Source organism: Rutilus rutilus (assembly GCF_951802725.1).
Source record: "Rutilus rutilus genome assembly, chromosome: 13".
In the NCBI taxonomy this organism is placed as follows: Eukaryota; Metazoa; Chordata; class Actinopteri; order Cypriniformes; family Leuciscidae; genus Rutilus; species Rutilus rutilus.
This window is the reverse complement of record NC_140218.1, coordinates 31,934,676-31,954,245: the sequence shown is the minus strand read 5'-3', so window position 1 is coordinate 31,954,245 and position 19,570 is coordinate 31,934,676. Positions and strand designations below refer to the sequence as shown.

At 39.4% G+C, this 19,570-nt stretch overlaps 1 protein-coding gene across 2 annotated transcripts in view; it reads left to right on the top strand.

The window, feature by feature from the left end:
- The window catches only part of bltp3a (bridge-like lipid transfer protein family member 3A), a 43,550-nt gene extending 34,789 nt beyond the window's left edge, over positions 1-8,761 (top strand). For both annotated transcript variants that reach the window (XM_084427398.1, XM_084427397.1), the window contains exons 17-21: positions 518-674; positions 2,500-2,753; positions 3,495-3,603; positions 3,702-3,787; positions 4,741-8,761. In XM_084427398.1, coding sequence (XP_084283524.1) covers positions 518-674; positions 2,500-2,753; positions 3,495-3,603; positions 3,702-3,787; positions 4,741-4,851 — 717 coding nt within the window. In that variant the 3' untranslated portion in view covers positions 4,852-8,761. The remainder of the gene's footprint in view (positions 1-517; positions 675-2,499; positions 2,754-3,494; positions 3,604-3,701; positions 3,788-4,740) is intronic.
- The last annotated feature ends 10,809 nt before the right edge of the window (positions 8,762-19,570 follow it).

Sequence of the window (19,570 nt, the reverse complement as noted above, 5' to 3'; positions counted from 1 at the left end):
GTGGAGAAACGCACATAGTTCGTCATAACATCGTAATATACATCACACACACTATATTGCTAAATGTACCCAATTTTTCATATCAGCAGAAAAAATATACCGGGATAACCTGGATTCTCTTGAGACTCAATGCTTCAGAGTGCTCATAGTTAATGATATGCTAAAGCCCGCAGGCACGTTGAAGTGATTGGTTACAAGGTAGTTTGTGATGTCAGAAACACCAGTGATTTCAAACCGCGTTTTCGAAACTGTCTTTGGTTCACTGCAGTTTTAAGGAGAAAATACTCAGCAATGGTGTTGGCTTATGAATCTGCACATTATTTGTCTTAAAGCATATTAAAAACACCACATAGACAAACAACATTAAAAGCTGGATTTTCACCATATTTAAACATATTCTACTAAATTGTGCTGGTTTAAAGTCGGCATAAAACAGAAGTTGCGATAGTCTTTTCTTTCCTTAACTCTTAGTTGGTTGCGTGACTGATTTTTGATGTACGCTCTGCTTTTATTTCAGGTGTCTGTGTTAGTTGTGTGTCTGAGTCGAATGGAGTGCCTGACGGAGATGCGCGGTGAAGATATCGTGGTGGCGCTGGAAGCCCAGGAGCTTGTGCCTAAACAACATGGCAACCATAAACTCACAGACCTGCTGGCGGGACCAACACTGACGCAGGGTTAGGATGCTAAATGTGTCCATAATTGTGATTGCAGAAGAATTGTCAGGATATCATTTAGGCTGTGTTTACACTAGGGGTGTGAACCTACACTGGTCTCACGGTTCGGTTCGATTACGATTATCATGTCATCGATTCAGTTCAATTCGATATCACAATGCATCGCGATGCACCGCATCCTCAATTTTAAATTTCTCTTCAAAAGTGATGTGTGCGCGTGTGTGTGTGCTTGGGAAGTCGCAGTGACAGAAACAGTGACATTCCAGTTAAAGTTTCAAGGGAGTAAAGCTTGTTTATGCCATTAAGAAAAGGAACATCTGTCAAATAAATTTTGTTTTACAAAAATGTTCATTTAAAAGCAGCGCTCATTAATCAGTGTAGGCTATTATGTTACCATTAAAGATGCGCGCATCAACCGTCGCCGAGTCCGCTGTTGAAGGTGACGAATGGATCATCCATTTATAATCACGCGTAACAACACAGAATAATTGTAATTTGACCATCGGGTGCGGATACTTAAATCAGAGAATATTATTGGGGCGGGTGGACTGTTTATTTTTGGCTGCGGATTCGGCGTTGGAGCTCATCCGCGCATCTCTCTGACTCTGCCAGGCGTTAACAGCTCGGGGTGAAAACGGCTAACGTGGTTTATGAAGTTAGTGGTATTAGCCTACCTCCTGCATATTCTATTTGTGTGTGACATGAGCGCACAGTACAGCGCGTGTCTTCTGCAGGTCGTGCTTACCAGGTTGTTCCTAAAAGCCGAAACGTGCCCAGATGTCGGCTTTTAAAGTAGTTGGAGCATTTTTAATATTCTCGCACTCGCGTCTCGCCTCCCTCTGCCATTGTATGCTTCCGCCACAATGCACGTACGCGACAAATGACGTCAGAAAAGTCCGTACATTATAATCGGTTATGGTCTATTACTGAACCGATACCGAATCGTCCTCGTCTGCATCGCGATGCATCGAAGAAACGATTAATTTTGACACCCCTAGTTTACACTTCAAGGCATAACACACACGTCCTCGCTTTTTGACAATCTTTTTTTTTTTTTTTTGTCTCGCCTTTTTACATTAACTTAAGATAACTTAATGGTCATCACTTTCACTACGAGCCTTAGCGGATTGAGGATAGAGGATTGACCCTCGGCGTTTAAATGCCCTTGTGCTAATTCAGCTTTTCAGAAGTCGACAAAAGTACATGCGATTGCAGTTACGATATTCTGTATGTGAAATGGACAAACAAAAGACGCTTTCAGTTTCTGTGGGAGCGATTACAGGCCCATCCAACCCGATCTCATGAGAAAACGGAACTATTTTACGGCAATTTGTGTGATGTTTACATTTTTTTTTGAAAAAAAGTAAGCATTAAGGTCCACACCTAAATCTAATCGTCAGTGGAATGTAAGCAGATCGTACGGAAACATATGAATGAGACATTTTTTACTAAATGAAGCCACTAATTCACCAAAATGAAAAATAGTTATGAATTGCCATTAGAGTTAAGAAAAGCAAATGTGTTGCTCGCGCCATTGCACACTGTTTAGGCACACATCAGGCGATACACACATGCTACTCGTAGTACGTCTCTTTTCACTCCCTGGTTATGAAGTCTGTATTCCAAACCACTAATTATTCACAACACACAGGGTACCATATATTTATCTTGGCACCAACCCCTTATAATTGCCTCTCTCGCTCTTTATTTCTATGGTAACTGATTCTCAATCTGCTGTGAACATCATGTCTTTTTAGATATACATGCAGTGTGATACTCATTCCAGATTTACCACAACATCTTCACTCTCTCTCTGTCGCCACAGCTGCTGCTTCCTCTCCTCTGTCTCCGGGCCCCCGCCCCCCCGCAGCGGCCCTCAGGCTAGAGATGGGCCCGCGTGCCGCCAGACACTCGCCTCTCTCCGAGAGCGTGGGGTTCATGGAGATGTGCTTGACAGGGTGCAGAGCAGAGCTCCTGGCTTCTACCTTAAACACACTGGGACCCTTCCTGGAAGACGAGCTCAGCGCAGACCCACAGCCAATGAGACTGTGGTTACGGGACACTGCTATTACACTAAAGGTGAGAACGAGGGTCAAATAATGGCCACATCTCTCATCATCTCCAGCTAATGGAAGACTAGGGATTCCCTTATAGATTATCTGTTATGTGATTAGTTGTTTACTGTACAAGCTACAGCATCTGAGTATAATAAGACAGGACTAAGGTAATGAAGGACATTGTATGATGTTTTCTGTTCTCTTTTTTAGAGTCCAGCACCTCTTAAAGTCCCCCTGTAATTGTATCCCTTAAAACTCATCTTTGATCACCAAAATGACACATTTAAAAGTTTTTTCCTGTGAAAAAAAAAAATATATATTCTTCATGCCTTAAAATATCTTGCATCACCACAGACTCTACACCCTTGCCTCATTTAGTCAGCATGAAACCGAAGTTGCGATAGTCTTTTCTTTCCTATTGTGACGTATATCCGAGTGAAACGGCTTCTCGAACAAGAACAAATGTAGAGCGAAGCTTGATTTTGTTCAAGGGGAATTGATTGGATGGTCGTGGTTTGCTATTGGTGGATCTCGTGTGAGTGACAGGTCGCCCCGCCCTCGTGACAGTAAGACATGACGAAGGCACATTAAAAAAATAAACTAAAAAGATGTCAATGGATAAATCGTTTAGAATAATAAATACTGCAATATTTAAACTTTAATAACCTTGAGTTTTATTTTTGTATTTGCTCTATCATAGTATATCAACTTACTCCAAAACCCCAACTAACTAAAAATGTTCTCTGTTTTCTCTCTCTGTCAGGACGATAATCCTCGTGTCTTCCCGACTGCTCCTCAACCAGTTCCTGTGCTCTTCTCTCTGGACGGCATTGTGCTGGAGCGTTTGGATGATGGTATACTCCGCTTGAGACGTGAGTCCTTTGGGTTCGGGTTACTGCAGCTGCTCAGATGTTGAGGATGTTCCTGTTGAACTAACGTTTGCCTCCTCTGTTTCACTCTCACGCATCAGCTGCACAGAGCCAATCAGGGATCGAGACAGAAGTGGACCAAGAGAGAGCTGACCAATCCTGCTTCAGAGCTGAGGAGAACAACAAGGTATGGTATATTAGGAGATTAATATGCACAGTGTCCCATTGCATTTACTGTATTTGGCCTGTTTGAGTTCTGTTTAAGATATTAAAACATATGCCTATTCATTGTAGTTTTCAAATCTCATTTGTGCTCACATTCAATTCAGATATGGCATGTAGAGATGCATAAGGCTGGACATGGAAGAATCAAAAGCATCAAATCTAACGTAATGCATCTTGATGCACCATATTTGAAATAAACAGTGCGAATGAGTTTTGTACGGAAGCCCATTTCTGCCATGTAAGAAAAAAATCATAATTGTGATATAAAAATCATTAATATGAAGAAGTCAAAATTGAGATAAAACGCTAAAAATTATAAATATGAGATTTTGACATGGTCAAAAAAAATAAATAAATATCATACTAGGCTATCTCTTCATTTTGACTTATATCATCTTTGTCATAATTGACTTTCCTGATAATTGTCAATTTTGACGTCATAATTCTTTTTGTGAATTTCAACTTAATTTAGATTTTTTTTTTGTCAGAATCTCTAGTTTTTTTTTAATTATTTCAACTGTATGTCAGAATTATGACTAATCTAATCTGGCAAAAATGGACTTTCATAATTTTGAGGGCAAATATTGAGTTCTTTTTTGGCGGAATTCAGAGTGTTAGAGTGATTGTAATTTTCCAGTGCTTGGCTATGATTCCTTTCGAGAACGAGAAGACTCGAACGTCAACCGTGGCATGCGATATCTTAATTACATGTCTGAAGTCTAAACGACTTTTATTATTCATGGATGAAGGTGTATTGTTGCAAGTTCAACTTCTCTCTAAAATTGTCTCTTTTTAGTATGTTTGTCTGTTTCAAAGGATTGTTTTTGTGCTTCAACTGATCATAATTGATATAATTTGTTATTAATATTTAGTTCAGGATAGGTGTAACATGTACGTGTTTCTCCGTTGGTACAGTCTCTGGAGTCCAAACTCACTGACGTCCAGTCGGCTCTGGAGAAAGCTCTGTCGGACCGAGAGCGCCTGCTACAGGAAGTCAGGAAACACAACCCCTCATTCACCTTATGATGTACAAAGGGAAAGAAACCAGACTTCAGTCCAAATGGGGCACAAGCTAACATGTCTTGTAGATAAACCAGAAGAACAAGACCTTTGCCTTTTCTGACTCAAAAGTTCTCGTCCATCCCTTTCTCTAACATCTGAGTGTAAGATCTCTTCTCTTCAGTCTCTGTGAGCGTCCTCCACCCAGTCTTCCTGTACAGTGACTTTTCTCTCTTTGTGACTGAACTACATCGGCTCACAGAGTTTCCAGTTGGAGGAGGACTGAAGTGAAACTCTTTCGCTGCCGCAGACCCTCTTTACCGCACAATAGATCATCTCTTCACTTCTGGTCAGCATGCTTCTTGCACATTCGTCTTTTTTGATTTCACGACTGGACTATGTAAAGCTTTTAGATTTTATAGACACGTCCGAGTGTTGTCTGGTACCAAGGCTGTGTAGTGCTGGTATACAAGATCTGTTCCCAAACCTAGTGAGCAGCCTACCTATACATTATAAAAAAATGTTTTATCAATCTTCGTTTTCATTTTGACCCTGTTCACACCTGGTAGACGAGGGCGACACATTCCCGTTTACACCTGGTTTTAAATCTGTCTCTTTTGTCCACTTTCAACCACTTCTGTCCTGATTTCTTCGAGGGGAGGGTCTATATGGGCGGGGAAATGTATGTTTTTTTCAGATCTTTCGATCTAATGGATGAAATAAGCTCTCGCAAATAACATATAAACGCGACCGGAGACGACAGAAAAACATTTTTAGTTTCTGCTCTGAACCACAAGACCAGCCGAACGCTGTGAGTGTGTGTTATAAATCAGCAATGGTGAGAGAACATTGTGCTTGGTATGTTTTTCATCTACAAAACAAACTTCTTCAGCCGACAAAGTTTAAATCCTGTCTGGCTAGAGCGTTTCCCATAATGTTACTCATCAGGTCAGTATGTGGAGAGAAGACGGTCTTTTGTGGCTGTTTGAACACATTCGTTTACAGTACGAAAGCAATCCAGTCGAGTGTGTTTTCAACTACCTCTGGAAGTGGTGGAAAGTGGACAAGCTCAAAACATCTTAGACCCGTTTACTCCTGTATTTAGCGTCGTCCACTTCATCCGATCGACCGAAACGCACCTTTATACCAGGTGTAAACACGGCCACTGTCAATTTTTGGGATTGACAACAAATTTACTTTCAGGTGTGAGTCTTGAAATCTACCATTCACACAGCAACTTACAGTAGCCTCTAATTCAAAATTGATCTAATAACTGTCTTATATAATTTATCATTATATCTAAAGAATTTACAGCAATTGAATATGGAATTTGAATTCTTTGAGAAAAGGAATGTATTTATATATATAAACGCATCAATATAGAATTGAATCAACTCTGAATTGGAATTTAATCGAGTCGAGGAATCTGTCAATACCCAGCCCTAATAAACACAATATAGTAGACGTGTTGTTAATACAAAAGGTACTCCACAAATGATTCTGCCCTCAAAAAAATAATAAATCAAAAGTCAAATCAGTCACTTATGAGGTTCCATGACTGTTAGGATGTTGTATTTGAAGGTTACTAGTAAGAGTAGACACGAAAGCAGCTTACTAGGTTTAGGGAACAGAGCTGTGGATTTGACTTAGTGTACTGTAGTATGTTTTTTATTAGCTGCTATTCATCTGAATCAGTGCGTTGTGTAGAGTTGAGCTGATGTGTGTGTGTGTTATTGATGAAAGGAGCTGAAACAAAAGCACTTTGACTTTAATGTTCACTGCTATTCCTCACCCTTTATCTGAGGTTTAATGTACAACCGATGGTACTTCTATTAACCAACAACACGTCCTCAGAGTCGTTGTATTGAGATGATGTCCATTTCCTCTAGTGTAAGATCTCACGTCTCATACTGATGATCACAGACTGAAGTAGCATTAGTGCCAATTGCTGCACAGGGACTTTTGTGAAGTTGTGAAGTCACTTTTATTCAGTATTATTTTTGCTTGTGTCAATGTAACACACACTCAGAATAATGATCTAGATTCGTTACATTGTAAACTGGGTAATTATACCCGACATAGCGTGAATGCAGCATTGATTACAAACATTAGTTTTGTTTAGTGTTTATGTTCATAGTTACACTAAATAAGACACTTTGAGACATTTCACTAATCTGTAGAGTTAAAATATTAATGTTTATGCATACTTGAACCTCATTTGTATGAGGAGATGGTTTCTTGTGACTGGATGTTTGTTACAAAGTAGAGCAATGACATGGACAATTTTTTGTTTTATATAAATAATATTGTTGAGCTTAACCCCCTTTTAAAACGTTTAACTAGGAGTTGTGATAAAAGGATGATGTGAAACGTGTTTCTGTTTGATGTCCTGTACGTCCATTTAAGTAAGTAAAAGTTATTTACTTTACAACTACAGCTTTTTGACACCTTGAAGTCGTGTATTGTAATGTTTAGGACTGTCACGAGGCTTATTTCCATGCTAAATCAGTATTATGAGGCTGATAAATCTTGTGGGTTTATAGGAAACAGCTGGATGAATGTGACTCCTGTATGTCCTATCAACATCTGGATTGATTTATCAGCAAGTGTACGGTTAGTTTCAAACGTTATTGAAAGTGCATTTTTCTGTTTCTGTATCAACCTGTGATGGTTCCAGTGTCTGTGCTTCAGCTTTCAGTGAAATGTGTAGCATTTACATACACTAAACACTCTCTTTTAGTGTATTAAGATATGTCACGTCTTCCAAAAATCTTTGGAAAACTAACAATTACAATTGTCTAAAAACTGTAAAGACGTTTCCTGTAGATGGTAGTAATTGAAACATTATTCTTACGATCAAAAAACTTCATCCAGTGCATGCGAGGGAAAAAAAAAAAGTTGGTGTTTTCTGCATGACTTGAAATCTTTCACAAGTGCAACATCATCAAGGTCACAGACTGTTGAGTGAGGATTTTAATTTATACGGTTTATTTAAGGGTCATTATTTTACTGTTGTAGACGAGTACTGCATATGTGATCAGAATGAGCGTAATATGAGCATATGTTAAATATTTACCTGATTTTACTAATTGTATTGATTGTTTTAGCTGTGTAGTTGGTACTAAATGAACTTCTAATTCTGTGTGCAGTTAAATCAGATTATTTGTCCAGTACGACGAATGTTTTAAGTTTGAAGGTGTCAGACGGTGCGGTTGATCTTTTCTCGAGAGCAGGATGATTGGCCTCTTCATCAGTCTGGAGAGTGAAAGTAGTTCTAGTTAATGATTTTGCGATATATTTGTAAGAAACAGAAATGCCCTTTAGATACACACTAATTTTACATTTCTCTAGAGTTTCAGAAAAGATCTGAACAATGCCTCAAACTGTGCTCAGATTTGCCAAGATACCAAAGTCTGTAATCAAAAGTCAGAGATTTCAATATGAACTCATATTTCTCAAATTCACAAAATGATCCGAGCTGCCATCCATATATTGTCACTATTTCTCCAAAGGCATTTTTCGAGAAACATCTGAGTATTTTTTTTTTTTAAACAGTGAATTCATATTATCCAGAAGATGGCATGATATGTGGTTTGTCTCTAAACTGAATGTTTTGGGCAGCAAACTCTGCTGGGATTATCAGGTGTACGGGAAGTGTTAAATTATTGAATTGATGTGTCCTTGATTGTCCTGTTTTTGGTTAATTGAATGTCACATGTTCATCCCAGTAAATGCCCCGCTGACCCGCTGTAGATAAAACAATTATTTTGACCTCTGATCTATTCATTAAAGTAAGCTAATGTCATTTCACATTTTACATCACCCTCCATTAAAGTCCTGGAACAAAACATTAAAACCAAACTGATATTTTGTTGGTTCTGTGAACCATAACTGTGTGAAAATGTCACCAATGATGATCAATAAAATGTTTCTTAAAGTTGAACTTTGTGTATCTTATTCTCTGTCAGTTACTCTCTAATGATGCACTTATTCAGCTGAGAACTGCATGACCAACATTTTATTAAATAGATACTGGTACTTTTGTTCAGAACGAGTGTGTGTGTGATATTAATGACATTAATGTTGAGTAACTATATTTTTTATGTACACTATTGTCATATATATTGCCAGTCACTTTGTCCATCTCTGCTCCGCCAACTAAAATAAGTGCAAATTAAGCCAAACCAGAATCAACCTTTCCGCATCCTTGCGAATCAAATCCTGCATTCAGAATCGCTTACCAGCATATTACCAGGCCTATTACTCTTTCTGCCATATAATAATTTTAGCCTGGGCTTCCCCATGCTGCCTTGTGCGCAGCACGGTTTTATTCACGCTGCTAGGCAGCCTGGACACCATGGACCAGATTTTCCTCTCAAAAAGGGAACCAATCACAGAACGGGGAGGGAGCAGCAAGACCATGATGACGTCTATGCGACACACCGAAGCAGTTTGTTTATATCTATGGATCCAACATGGCATCAGACGCGAAGTTACCTTTCGATGCAGCCTTAGATAGTGTTCTAAGTAGTTTAGAACGCAAGTTTATTTCGTCTTCTTCCTTGTCGAATTTCTGTCGCTCTACATACGTCATCTGGTATAATTGAAACGATTGGCTATGAGCTATGTACAGGCGCATTCGATAGACATTCGTAGCGGCCAATAAACGACTCTGGGCATTTCGTAAACCACGCCTCAAATACGAGAAAATGAACATGTGGTTCCCAGACCACGTCTCACGAGGTCTGACGTTAGACAGGCTATGATAATTTATGGTAAAAAAAATAAAATTGCAAGACTTGTCAACCCGTTCTCATTCCCAGGGCGTCATATACTTACGCTTTTGTCACGTCTGTTGGCGTCTAATACCAACGCACATGGCACCCTTTAGTGTCAACATGAGACGCACAGAGCTTTCCACTAACTCTAATGTAAACCCATCCGCGGTACTATTGGACGCCCCAAGGACTTAATGTGGGGACACATATGTGGTGTTCAACAACAAACTATGAGGTACCATCGTAGTAGTTTCGTGCGCACGTGAACGTCATGGCAACGTACAACACAAAGTACATCATGCGGGAAACACTTGACATAACCAAGGGGCAACATTCTAATCTGAAAAATGAAGCCTACCCGGAAGTGCGAAAAACTGCAATACATCGAAAATCCGCTAGGGGCAGGTCCCAAAAGCGAGCAAATGTCCATAGACCCCATGTTAAAATGTCCGTTTTCACAGCATAAATTCATGTTTTTACAGGTTGGTCCCATGGACTTTTATTGTATTTTTCGATAGGTTCCGAGTGCCTGACAACTGTGAGGGGGGTGAATTTTTTTCTAACTCGTTAGTTTAGATAGTATTTAGATATAAAATGTATACCAAATAAGGGCGTGGTTAACTTTGATTGACAGCTTGATTGACAGCTGATAACAAGCATAGGCTGCGCCAAGTGGAATTCCTGAAATTTGACGTCTCGGCCATGATCTGACACGAACACAACACATCATACCACCTCTGTATCCTTTCTGAACATTTGTATTGAAATATCGTACATAAAATGGGTTGCTCTGCTATAAACTGCACTAACCGACACATTCCAATACTATTTCACGTAACGTTAGTTAGCACTATTTAGCATCATTTTTTCTGGGCAGTGGCCATATAACTTACTGTAAAAAATAGGCAGTGGCACTGCAACAGTTAGAATTAAATCGCCTCAGATAAGTTAGCTTCCGAGGTACTTTACCCATAGACATAATAAAGCCCGCCCTTTTACCCATATATGGATTGGCCAGAAGGTGGGCGGGGTTAGGATTTCACAAGATTTTCCAAGATGGCGCCGCCCATACCCCCCATAAACGGCTTCAAAACCGTTCTTCAGAAAGTGTATGGGTGACGACACAGACGCTTTGTCCATATTTTTTACAGTCTATGGACATAACGCGTAAATGCGCGTAACTAACGTAAATCAAGCAAGCTAGTGTGCATAGGCCACGAAGTGTTGACGAAATAACATTAGCGGACCGGAGGGAATAATATGGAATTTTTTTCAAGAAAACTTCTTGCACAAAATAAATTCAAGCACTTTCAAGGACCTGTATCTATGCATGTTTATTTTCAAAAACTTTCCAGGGCCTTGAAATTTATTTTTCAGATTCACAAACTTTCAAGGATTTCAAGGACCCGTGGGAACCCTGTAATAAACATTGCATGCATCTTCATTAAGCTTGGCAAAATTGAAAACTCACTCTTCCGAAGCGCCCTGTTCTTTCATCAAGCATTTTGATGTACGCCTTAAGTGATACATCTGGTGCGGCCATCTTAAGGTCATAGAAAGACTGAAAGACATCATGTATACAGGGTGCAGAAATTCATGGTGCCAGGCCAGTATCCATCACGCTGGATGTTCTTAATGGTGGGAGACCATGTTAGGCAACAGTTGGTGCAACTCACAGCTGGCAATACAAGGTTGTAGCGGCCTGTAGGGAGCATTAATTCAAATGAATAAATTAAGTAATACTGTTCATTTACCTCAACAGAAGAAGGAAACAGGCCGTTGTTTCTAATTCCCTCTTTCTGATAAGTTTGAATGGTTATAGGAAAAGATTGCAAGAGGATGTTGCGGAAAACACACGATAATGCACTTGAAATGTAGGTACTGCCACCTTTTCGTGCTCGTGCATTACAACAAAATACCGCTTGGATGATACATTAACACACATACACCCTCAGTGGAATTGGGCAAAACCTCTTGCATGATGAGTAATCATGAACAACAAGGAAGGGAGGTCAGTGCGCATGTGTGGACGTAATGTGTGTGACAGAAGAGAAAGAGAGACGGAGCACCAGCTGTGTCGGTGTTGTGCAGAGTTTTCCGCACCTCGCGGGATGGTTGAATCATTTATCACCATTGATGAACCGCGCAAAGAATATTATATCGTTTTTAAACAGTACTTAGAGTATACCCGCGAGGAACCGTGATGTGCATGCAGTTCTCAGCGGGCACAAGACTGGCAAGCGAGCAGAGGCAGAGCAGATAGAAAAATGTCAACAATATGCCTCAGTTTAGCTGTAAGTTACGGTGACTAAATAATAGAGACTGCAACTCTGCAGCTTCTCAAGATTAAAGCGAAGCTACTATGTGTAAAATGTCCACTTACCATTTATGGTAATGACAGCCACATTTCTGCCAGGTGACGAATGAATGTTGCCTGTTGAACAGCCACACACACGATCTGGTCTCTGTAAAGGTAACAGCCGTGCTATAAAAAAAAATGAAATTGTGTATTGTTTAGATACCCCAAAAAAGCACACACACTAACTTGTTCTGCAAATATTAACTATTTCTTCAACTAAAAAGATGCATTGCATAGAGAATTTGAAAAACATCAACATTTGGTTTCTTAATGTGAATCCAGTAACAGGAATAGCACATGTTTCATACATAGTAAGGCATAATACTTGGAAATGGTCTTACCCATTTGCTGGCGCAACTCTGACAAAGGCTGCAAAAACCCTCCAGTTAGTGACTCTGTTGTGCAAGACAAAGCGTGAATGAACACCAGTATCACAGTCCTCACAAAGGAACGGGGAAGGCAGGCAGTCCAGACACCTCACAACAGCTTGTTTGCCACACTGGCACCCACAATGTGGATGTGGATCTTGGGTAGCCAGCATATTTTCAACAAGAAATGGCCTGGCCTCTTTCCACTTTTGTGAGGACACTTTGTTTCTGATCTCCCAGTCAGTAGCAGCTGACTGAGGTGACGCCTCACAAGTCACTGCTGTATCCTCTAATGTACTGTCTACTTCATCGTCTACTCCATCCTCAAGCAGCTCAAGCAGCTCCTGACGAAGCACCTCAGTTTCAGATCCTAACAGAAAAAGAATGAAATAAATAAAAATAAATAAACTTCGCCAATAAACCAACCAAATTGACAACAGCTCACACATTTCTACCTAAACCAAAACTGTCGAGAAATGACATCTAAACGAATTAAAAGTATAATCTATCCAGGCAATTACAATACATTATGCTTTAATTACGTATGTACCTTTTGTTAGGCTGACACTGGCAACAACATCAGTAGATGCCGCACATCTGGGCTGTTCTGTGTTAACAATAATTTTTTTAAGGAAATACAGGTGGCAAAGACATGCAGGCTTTATAAGGGAGACTATCAGTTTTCAGTACAATTCTGACAATAACATTTGCTCTGTTTTATTAACTGATGGTATTGCTGCTGAGACTGCAACCCCTTCAACATGACATAAGGAGAGAAGAAAGACAATCTGGAACTTTGAAACTCCTTTTCACAGACTTTAGTAATGTTATGGAGATTAAAACCATGTTAATATCAATCTTTATTAGTTTTTCATTAATCACAAAATGTGTTTTTGCTTTACCTGTGCGTTGATGTTGCTTGGTAGTTGGTGCTGAAAATGACATTGAGACAAATTTAGTAATGGAAATTGTTAAGTAAACAGAAAGGAGAAATATAAGTAGGACTACTAACAAGATGACATTCCACTGGTTTTTCCTGCTGGACGAAGGCCTTTTAGGAATAACAAACCCATGCCTGTCACGCTTCTTCCATTGGACAGGGGTTGGGTTGTGTTCCCTCTGTGCCTTGAGTTCCTTCTGAGCCTCACTCTGTGTAATTCAACATGACACAAAAACGCAACACTCCAAATAATGAGTCAATAATTTAGGCAGGGTTGCCAACTCTCACGCTTCCAGCATCAATCTCACGCTCTCACGCACACGCAAGAAATGTCACGCCAAAATCCATGTTTCTCCCCTCTCAATCTGTTAATTTTCTGTTGATGAATATACTAGACCACAGCGTATTAATGACAGGAGAGGAGTGTAAGGCACACAGCTGTAACATCTGCCTACAACGTTCTCACTGCAGTATTCTCTGATCGTTGATTCGCTGAAAACCTTGCACCTGATAGCCTACGTCAGTTGCGTGTGAAAAGTTCAGAGAGAGTTCAGAGCATAGGCTCGGAGTCGGAGCCACTGATGCGCGTTTGAAAGTTTGGATGACAATCAAGGTAAGCAGATAATAAAATGGTGTGCCTTGTCACTACAGACGTAGCCTTGCCTAATCAGTCTGTGTGCCGAGAGTAGCCTACAGACTTCAGCTATAGTTGCAAACGTTGTCTGACCTGCGTTATGTGGGCTAGTTAATTGCTCAATAAAAATAGGCTCATGGTACAAATTACGTTTTGGCAAATCGGGCAAGTGGCATTTTAAAATTCCCCAAATGATCAAAGGTTGCCCAGATTGTGTTGAGTCTGCCACAGTCAAATGCGGATGCTGAGCGAACCTTTTCAGTTATTGGCCTAAACAAGACTGACACCAGGAACAGACTGTCACTTGATGGCACCCTGTGAGTGATGGGAAGTTCGGATCATTTTACTGACTCGCTTGTTCGATCTCGTTCATTAAAATGAACGAATCTTTTTTCGAGTCATTTCGTTCATTTAAGGGGCTTTAAATGTTATACCTTTAACAGCCAAATTCCCCGAACACATCCACCTACACAGTCTTTATCATATTCTGAATTAAGAAATCATTATAATGCAGTCAAAAATAATTGACAGGGAACATAAATAATTACTTTACCTTCCGAGTCTTTCGTTCATTTGTCACGTGACAGACGCAATGAACGTTCATGAACGGATCGAACCCTGCTTCAGATACAAGCCTCCTGCAGAGGTGGTGAAAGCAGGCCAAACTGCCACTGTGGCACAACAGGCCTAATGTGTGAAACTTGTGTTGTGGTTTTCTGGGGAGGTGGAGTAACTATTATGTGTCCCTTTTGTTTTGATATTTCTTATTGTTTTGATGTTGTTGTTTTACATGTTTGTTATTTAATCACCTCTATCTTAATTTTTTTATAGTGCAATCAATAAATTTATTGTACATCTTGAAAACACATTTCCATTCTATTCGTTTTTTCCCTTTTTTTCCCATAAATCAGGGTTTATACTAAGTAAACAAGGACTGACATTTTTAAAATTAGGGTTAGGGTTACCAAAAGTTTCGCACTGAAGTTTTACAGAGTCTCACTCCAGCCAAAATCCCAAAGTTGGCAACCCTGTTTAGGTGTAAAATAATTTTCTTCAAACGTTTTTCCATAATGCAACACTTAAGTTAACTAACCTCCAAAACCCGAAGAACTCTATTAACATCCTGAAGCTCTTCCTCCAACTCCAAATCTTCAGCATCAAAATCCAAACCACTCATTTTTCAACAAACTAAACAGGAGAGATAATATTGACAGAACATGTAATATTAAAATACACAGATAGCTTACTTAATGAAAACCTAATATCAAATGCATCTTCATAGTTTGTACTCGGGTGAAAATGTAAAGTAAAACAAATATGAAAATACATGCAAAGTTATAACGTGAGGTTATACACTCACCTAAAGGATTATTAGGAACACCATACTAATACTGTGTTTGACCCCCTTTCGCCTTCAGAACTGCCTTAATTCTACGTGGCATTGATTCAACAAGGTGCTGAAAGCATTCTTTAGAAATGTTGGCCCATATTGATAGGATAGCATCTTGCAGTTGATGGAGATTTGTGGGATGCACATCCAGGGCACGAAGCTCCCGTTCCACCACATCCCAAAGATGCTCTATTGGGTTGAGATCTGGTGACTGTGGGGGCCATTTTAGTACAGTGAACTCATTGTCATGTTCAAGAAACCAATTTGAAATGATTCGAGCTTTGTGGCATGGTGCATTATCCTGCTGGAAGTAGCCATCAGAGGATGGCTACATGGTGGTCATAAAGGGATGGACATGGTCAGAAACAATGCTCAGGTAGGCCGTGGCATTTAAACGATGCCCAATTGGCACTAAGGGGCCTAAAGTGTGCCAAGAAAACATCCCCCACACCATTACACCACCACCACCAGCCTGCACAGTGGTAACAAGGCATGATGGATCCATGTTCTCATTCTGTTTACGCCAAATTCTGACTCTACCATCTGAATGTCTCAACAGAAATCGAGACTCATCAGACCAGGCAACATTTTTCCAGTCTTCAACTGTCCAATTTTGTTGAGCTCGTGCAAATTGTAGCCTCTTTTTCCTATTTGTAGTGGAGATGAGTGGTACCCGGTGGGGTCTTCTGCTGTTTTAGGCCATCCGCCTCAAGGTTGTGCGTATTGTGGCTTCACAAATGCTTTGCTGCATACCTCGGTTGTATCGAGTGGTTATTTCAGTCAAAGTTGCTCTTCTATCAGCTTGAATCAGTCGGCCCATTCTCCTCTGACCTCTAGCATCAACAAGGCATTTTTGCCCACAGGACTGCCGCATACTGGATGTTTTTCCCTTTTCACACCATTCTTTGTAAACCCTAGAAATGGTTGTGCGTGAAAATCCCAGTAACTGAGCAGATTGTGAAATACTCAGACCGGCCCGTCTGGCACCAACAACCATGCCACGCTCAAAATTGCTTAAATCACCTTTCTTTCCCATTCTGACATTCAGTTTGGAGTTCAGGAGATTGTCTTGACCAGGACCACACCCCTAAATGCATTGAAGCAACTTCCATGTGATTGGTTGATTAGATAATTGCATTAATGAGAAATTGAACAGGTGTTCCTAATAATCCTTTAGGTGAGTGTAATGTCATAAGTTAGCCACGTTGGCTTTTTTTTTTTTTTTACAAAAATACCTGAATTTTCATTTTACACACTCACTTTAATAACGTTACAATATATCATATTGTAATGCTCGTTTTGTGGCCCATACAATTAATTAATTTTGCCCCAACTTCATAACAGATTGCAACAGTCTTCTCAACAGATTAACCTGCAGCCATGTGTTTCCCTTACGGTAGAATTTAGCTAGCAAGCTCGTTAGCTAGCCTAACAGCTAAGTTAGTGTAAATTGGCTTAACGTTAAACTACATTGAGAACGAGTCAAAGATTTACATTTAAATGTTTTACGTCTTGAAAAAGGTTTGCGAGATTTTAGCAAATCAAGCCAGACACGTTGTCTTTCTAAAACAGCTGTATATCACCTTCAGAACTTAAATAATAGCCAAAGTTTGACTTACCTGTCTCAGAAAATGCTCACGCATCTACCGACCCCGCCAGTGTCTCCATAGCAACGGATTATGGGTAGTTCTCTTCTGCCAAAGATTTTATCGAGATTAATTGATTATTAATGGTGAAATGGTAACGTGTGTGGCTAATGGTAGGCTGAATATAAATATTAATAATAAAATAATCTTTAAACCAATCAATATTCATGACGTTGTTGTAAAGTAAAAAAAAATAATGACCATAACATTTTCATATTGTATTGTAGAATTATCAATCACATTTTTGTGTTGAAATATATAAAAATAAAATGATATATGTATATATATAATATTAAAATAAAATACAAACATTTGAATTGACAGTGAGGACACTTCCGGGGGGTTACGTCAACACTCAGTTCGCCATGCCCTGGACGTCCGATGGGTTTACGTTGGAGTTACGTTGTTTGTTACGCAACAAAGTTGATAGATGTTTTAGGCCGCTGAACTTTCAGTAATCCTAACAACAAACAGCTGTGAGTAATGAAGTGCAACAGCCTCTGATTGGTACAGTAAATTACGTTATCTAATCAGCATAGATGGTAGGGAAAGGTCATATAGGGTAAGTTTCTAAAAAAAAAGTGTATCTATTCCACTTAAAGCTACAATATGTAAAAAAAAAAAAAGTCAGCCGCTAGGGGTCGCTAACCTCCTACAATAACAAAGGTGTAGGTTGATGACGCAGTGATAAGCGGAATAATGGAACTTGTTGTTATGCTGATGGATCTAATATGGATGAATGAAAACATCCATGTTTTTTAACATGACTATGAATAATTTTTTGGATTTAAAAGGGCTTGCAATCAATTTACTCATACGCCTTATTCATTCTTTTTCTTACGTGAATAGGGAAATATAAAATTTAACCTTTAGATATTACCATGAAAATTACTGAGTTGATTACTTGCATCAAGACAAACAAAAATTGTATTACAAGTTTTTTTTAATTGTTTGTTAACATGGACAAACGGTGCATAATCTAATTATGTATGTGCTAATTTGCATAAATACCACAACAGATCTAAACATTGGGTATAGCCAGGTGAAAATGTCTTATTGAATCTTGTTGACATATAACAGTAAATTACTTAATGTTAAGGTCTGAATGGAACCCATTTAGGCTACCCATGAGCATTAATACAGAGTCAGGAAGAAGTACTTTAAACCAGCCTTTATTCATTTTTAAGAGACTGGGTTTGGGGCTGGGTCTGTGGGACTGTTTCTGGGGGACGAGTCTGAGGGAAGAACAGGGGACAATGGTAAGGAGAATGCAGAAGACAAAAGGTAAGTAAAATAAAAAGTGAATCCCCAGAAACAGTCCCACGGTTTTACCTTTTTTCATAAAATGACTGGACTAATTCTGTCATCAAAATCTCACTCCAGTTAAGTAACCAAAGTTGGCAATTAACCCTGGATAAAGATTATTTATATCAATTTACTGTAGATCCAAAACAGAATTAAAAAGAACATCAAAATATTGGCACACTTTTTGATGGGTGACCTGTGCCCCAGTACTTATGAAAGGCTAGAAACACCCCTGGTCGGGACTCCAACTGTTGCGAACTTCCATTAAGCATTGCTCTAAAAACAGCGACTTGGTGGATGTCACTGTTACTTTGACATCCAAGTTGAGTGCGATTTGAGTGTAATTTAAATGCAGCTTCCCATCATTTGACACTGTCAGAGTTCAGAGACTCAATATGAAAGCAAATATAGTAAATAAAGACCACAGTTGTGTTCTAAATTAAACACTATACACTAACTATGCACTTCTACTATGCACTACGTACTCAACCTTCTAGTGCAGGCAGTGGTCACCAATTATAGGAACATGTACCGGACCTGGTTCTATCACGAGCATGAGTCAATGGTTGCACATTTTCTAAGTGAGCAGCTTGTCAAAACAACAGAGTTGTACCAGAGTTGCCAAGTCCATCTATAAAGCGCAACTTTGGGTTTCTTTTTCCTTTACAAAAAATCATGGGCCGCAGGTTTTTTTTTTTTTATAAAAAGTTTTTTTGCTGTACACTCACGCAACTCTGAGTGGTTTCAGTTTAATATGCTGCAGGCTCATTTATTGAGTCTGTTGACATTGAGACTGTAACAGGCTATAATAATAAAGGCTTGTTTTTGAAGCTGCTGTTGCTTGTCTTGCAAGAGTTGGCAACACTGAGCTGTACTCACCACAACCACTCAGGGTCCTTTATGGTAATAATCTTTCAGTGCTACATTATATCCTTTAATATATTCATATAGATCCAGATCCTTTCTCAGTAAGCCTTATGTGTAATATGTGTAAGGTATCGGACTGTAAAAACATCTGATCTTTTTTTGACAGTTTAATAGTCAAATCCAATTTGGCTAAACAAGTTAAGTATTTTCATTTTTGGTAAAAATTCTCAGACACCACTTGTTTGTTCCCAGTATCCTTATCCTTGATGACTATTTCAACTGTTTTCTTTTACAAAGAACTACTAATGTCCACATGGAAATGTATAACTATTCCAAAACAGTATTATCTGGACCTCCGCTGGGAAGGACAAACAGAGACTGGATCTCTTGGAAATTTAATTCAACACCCCTGGCCTACAGACTCCTCCTCCACAGGTGAAAGTAAAACTGTTTACCAAC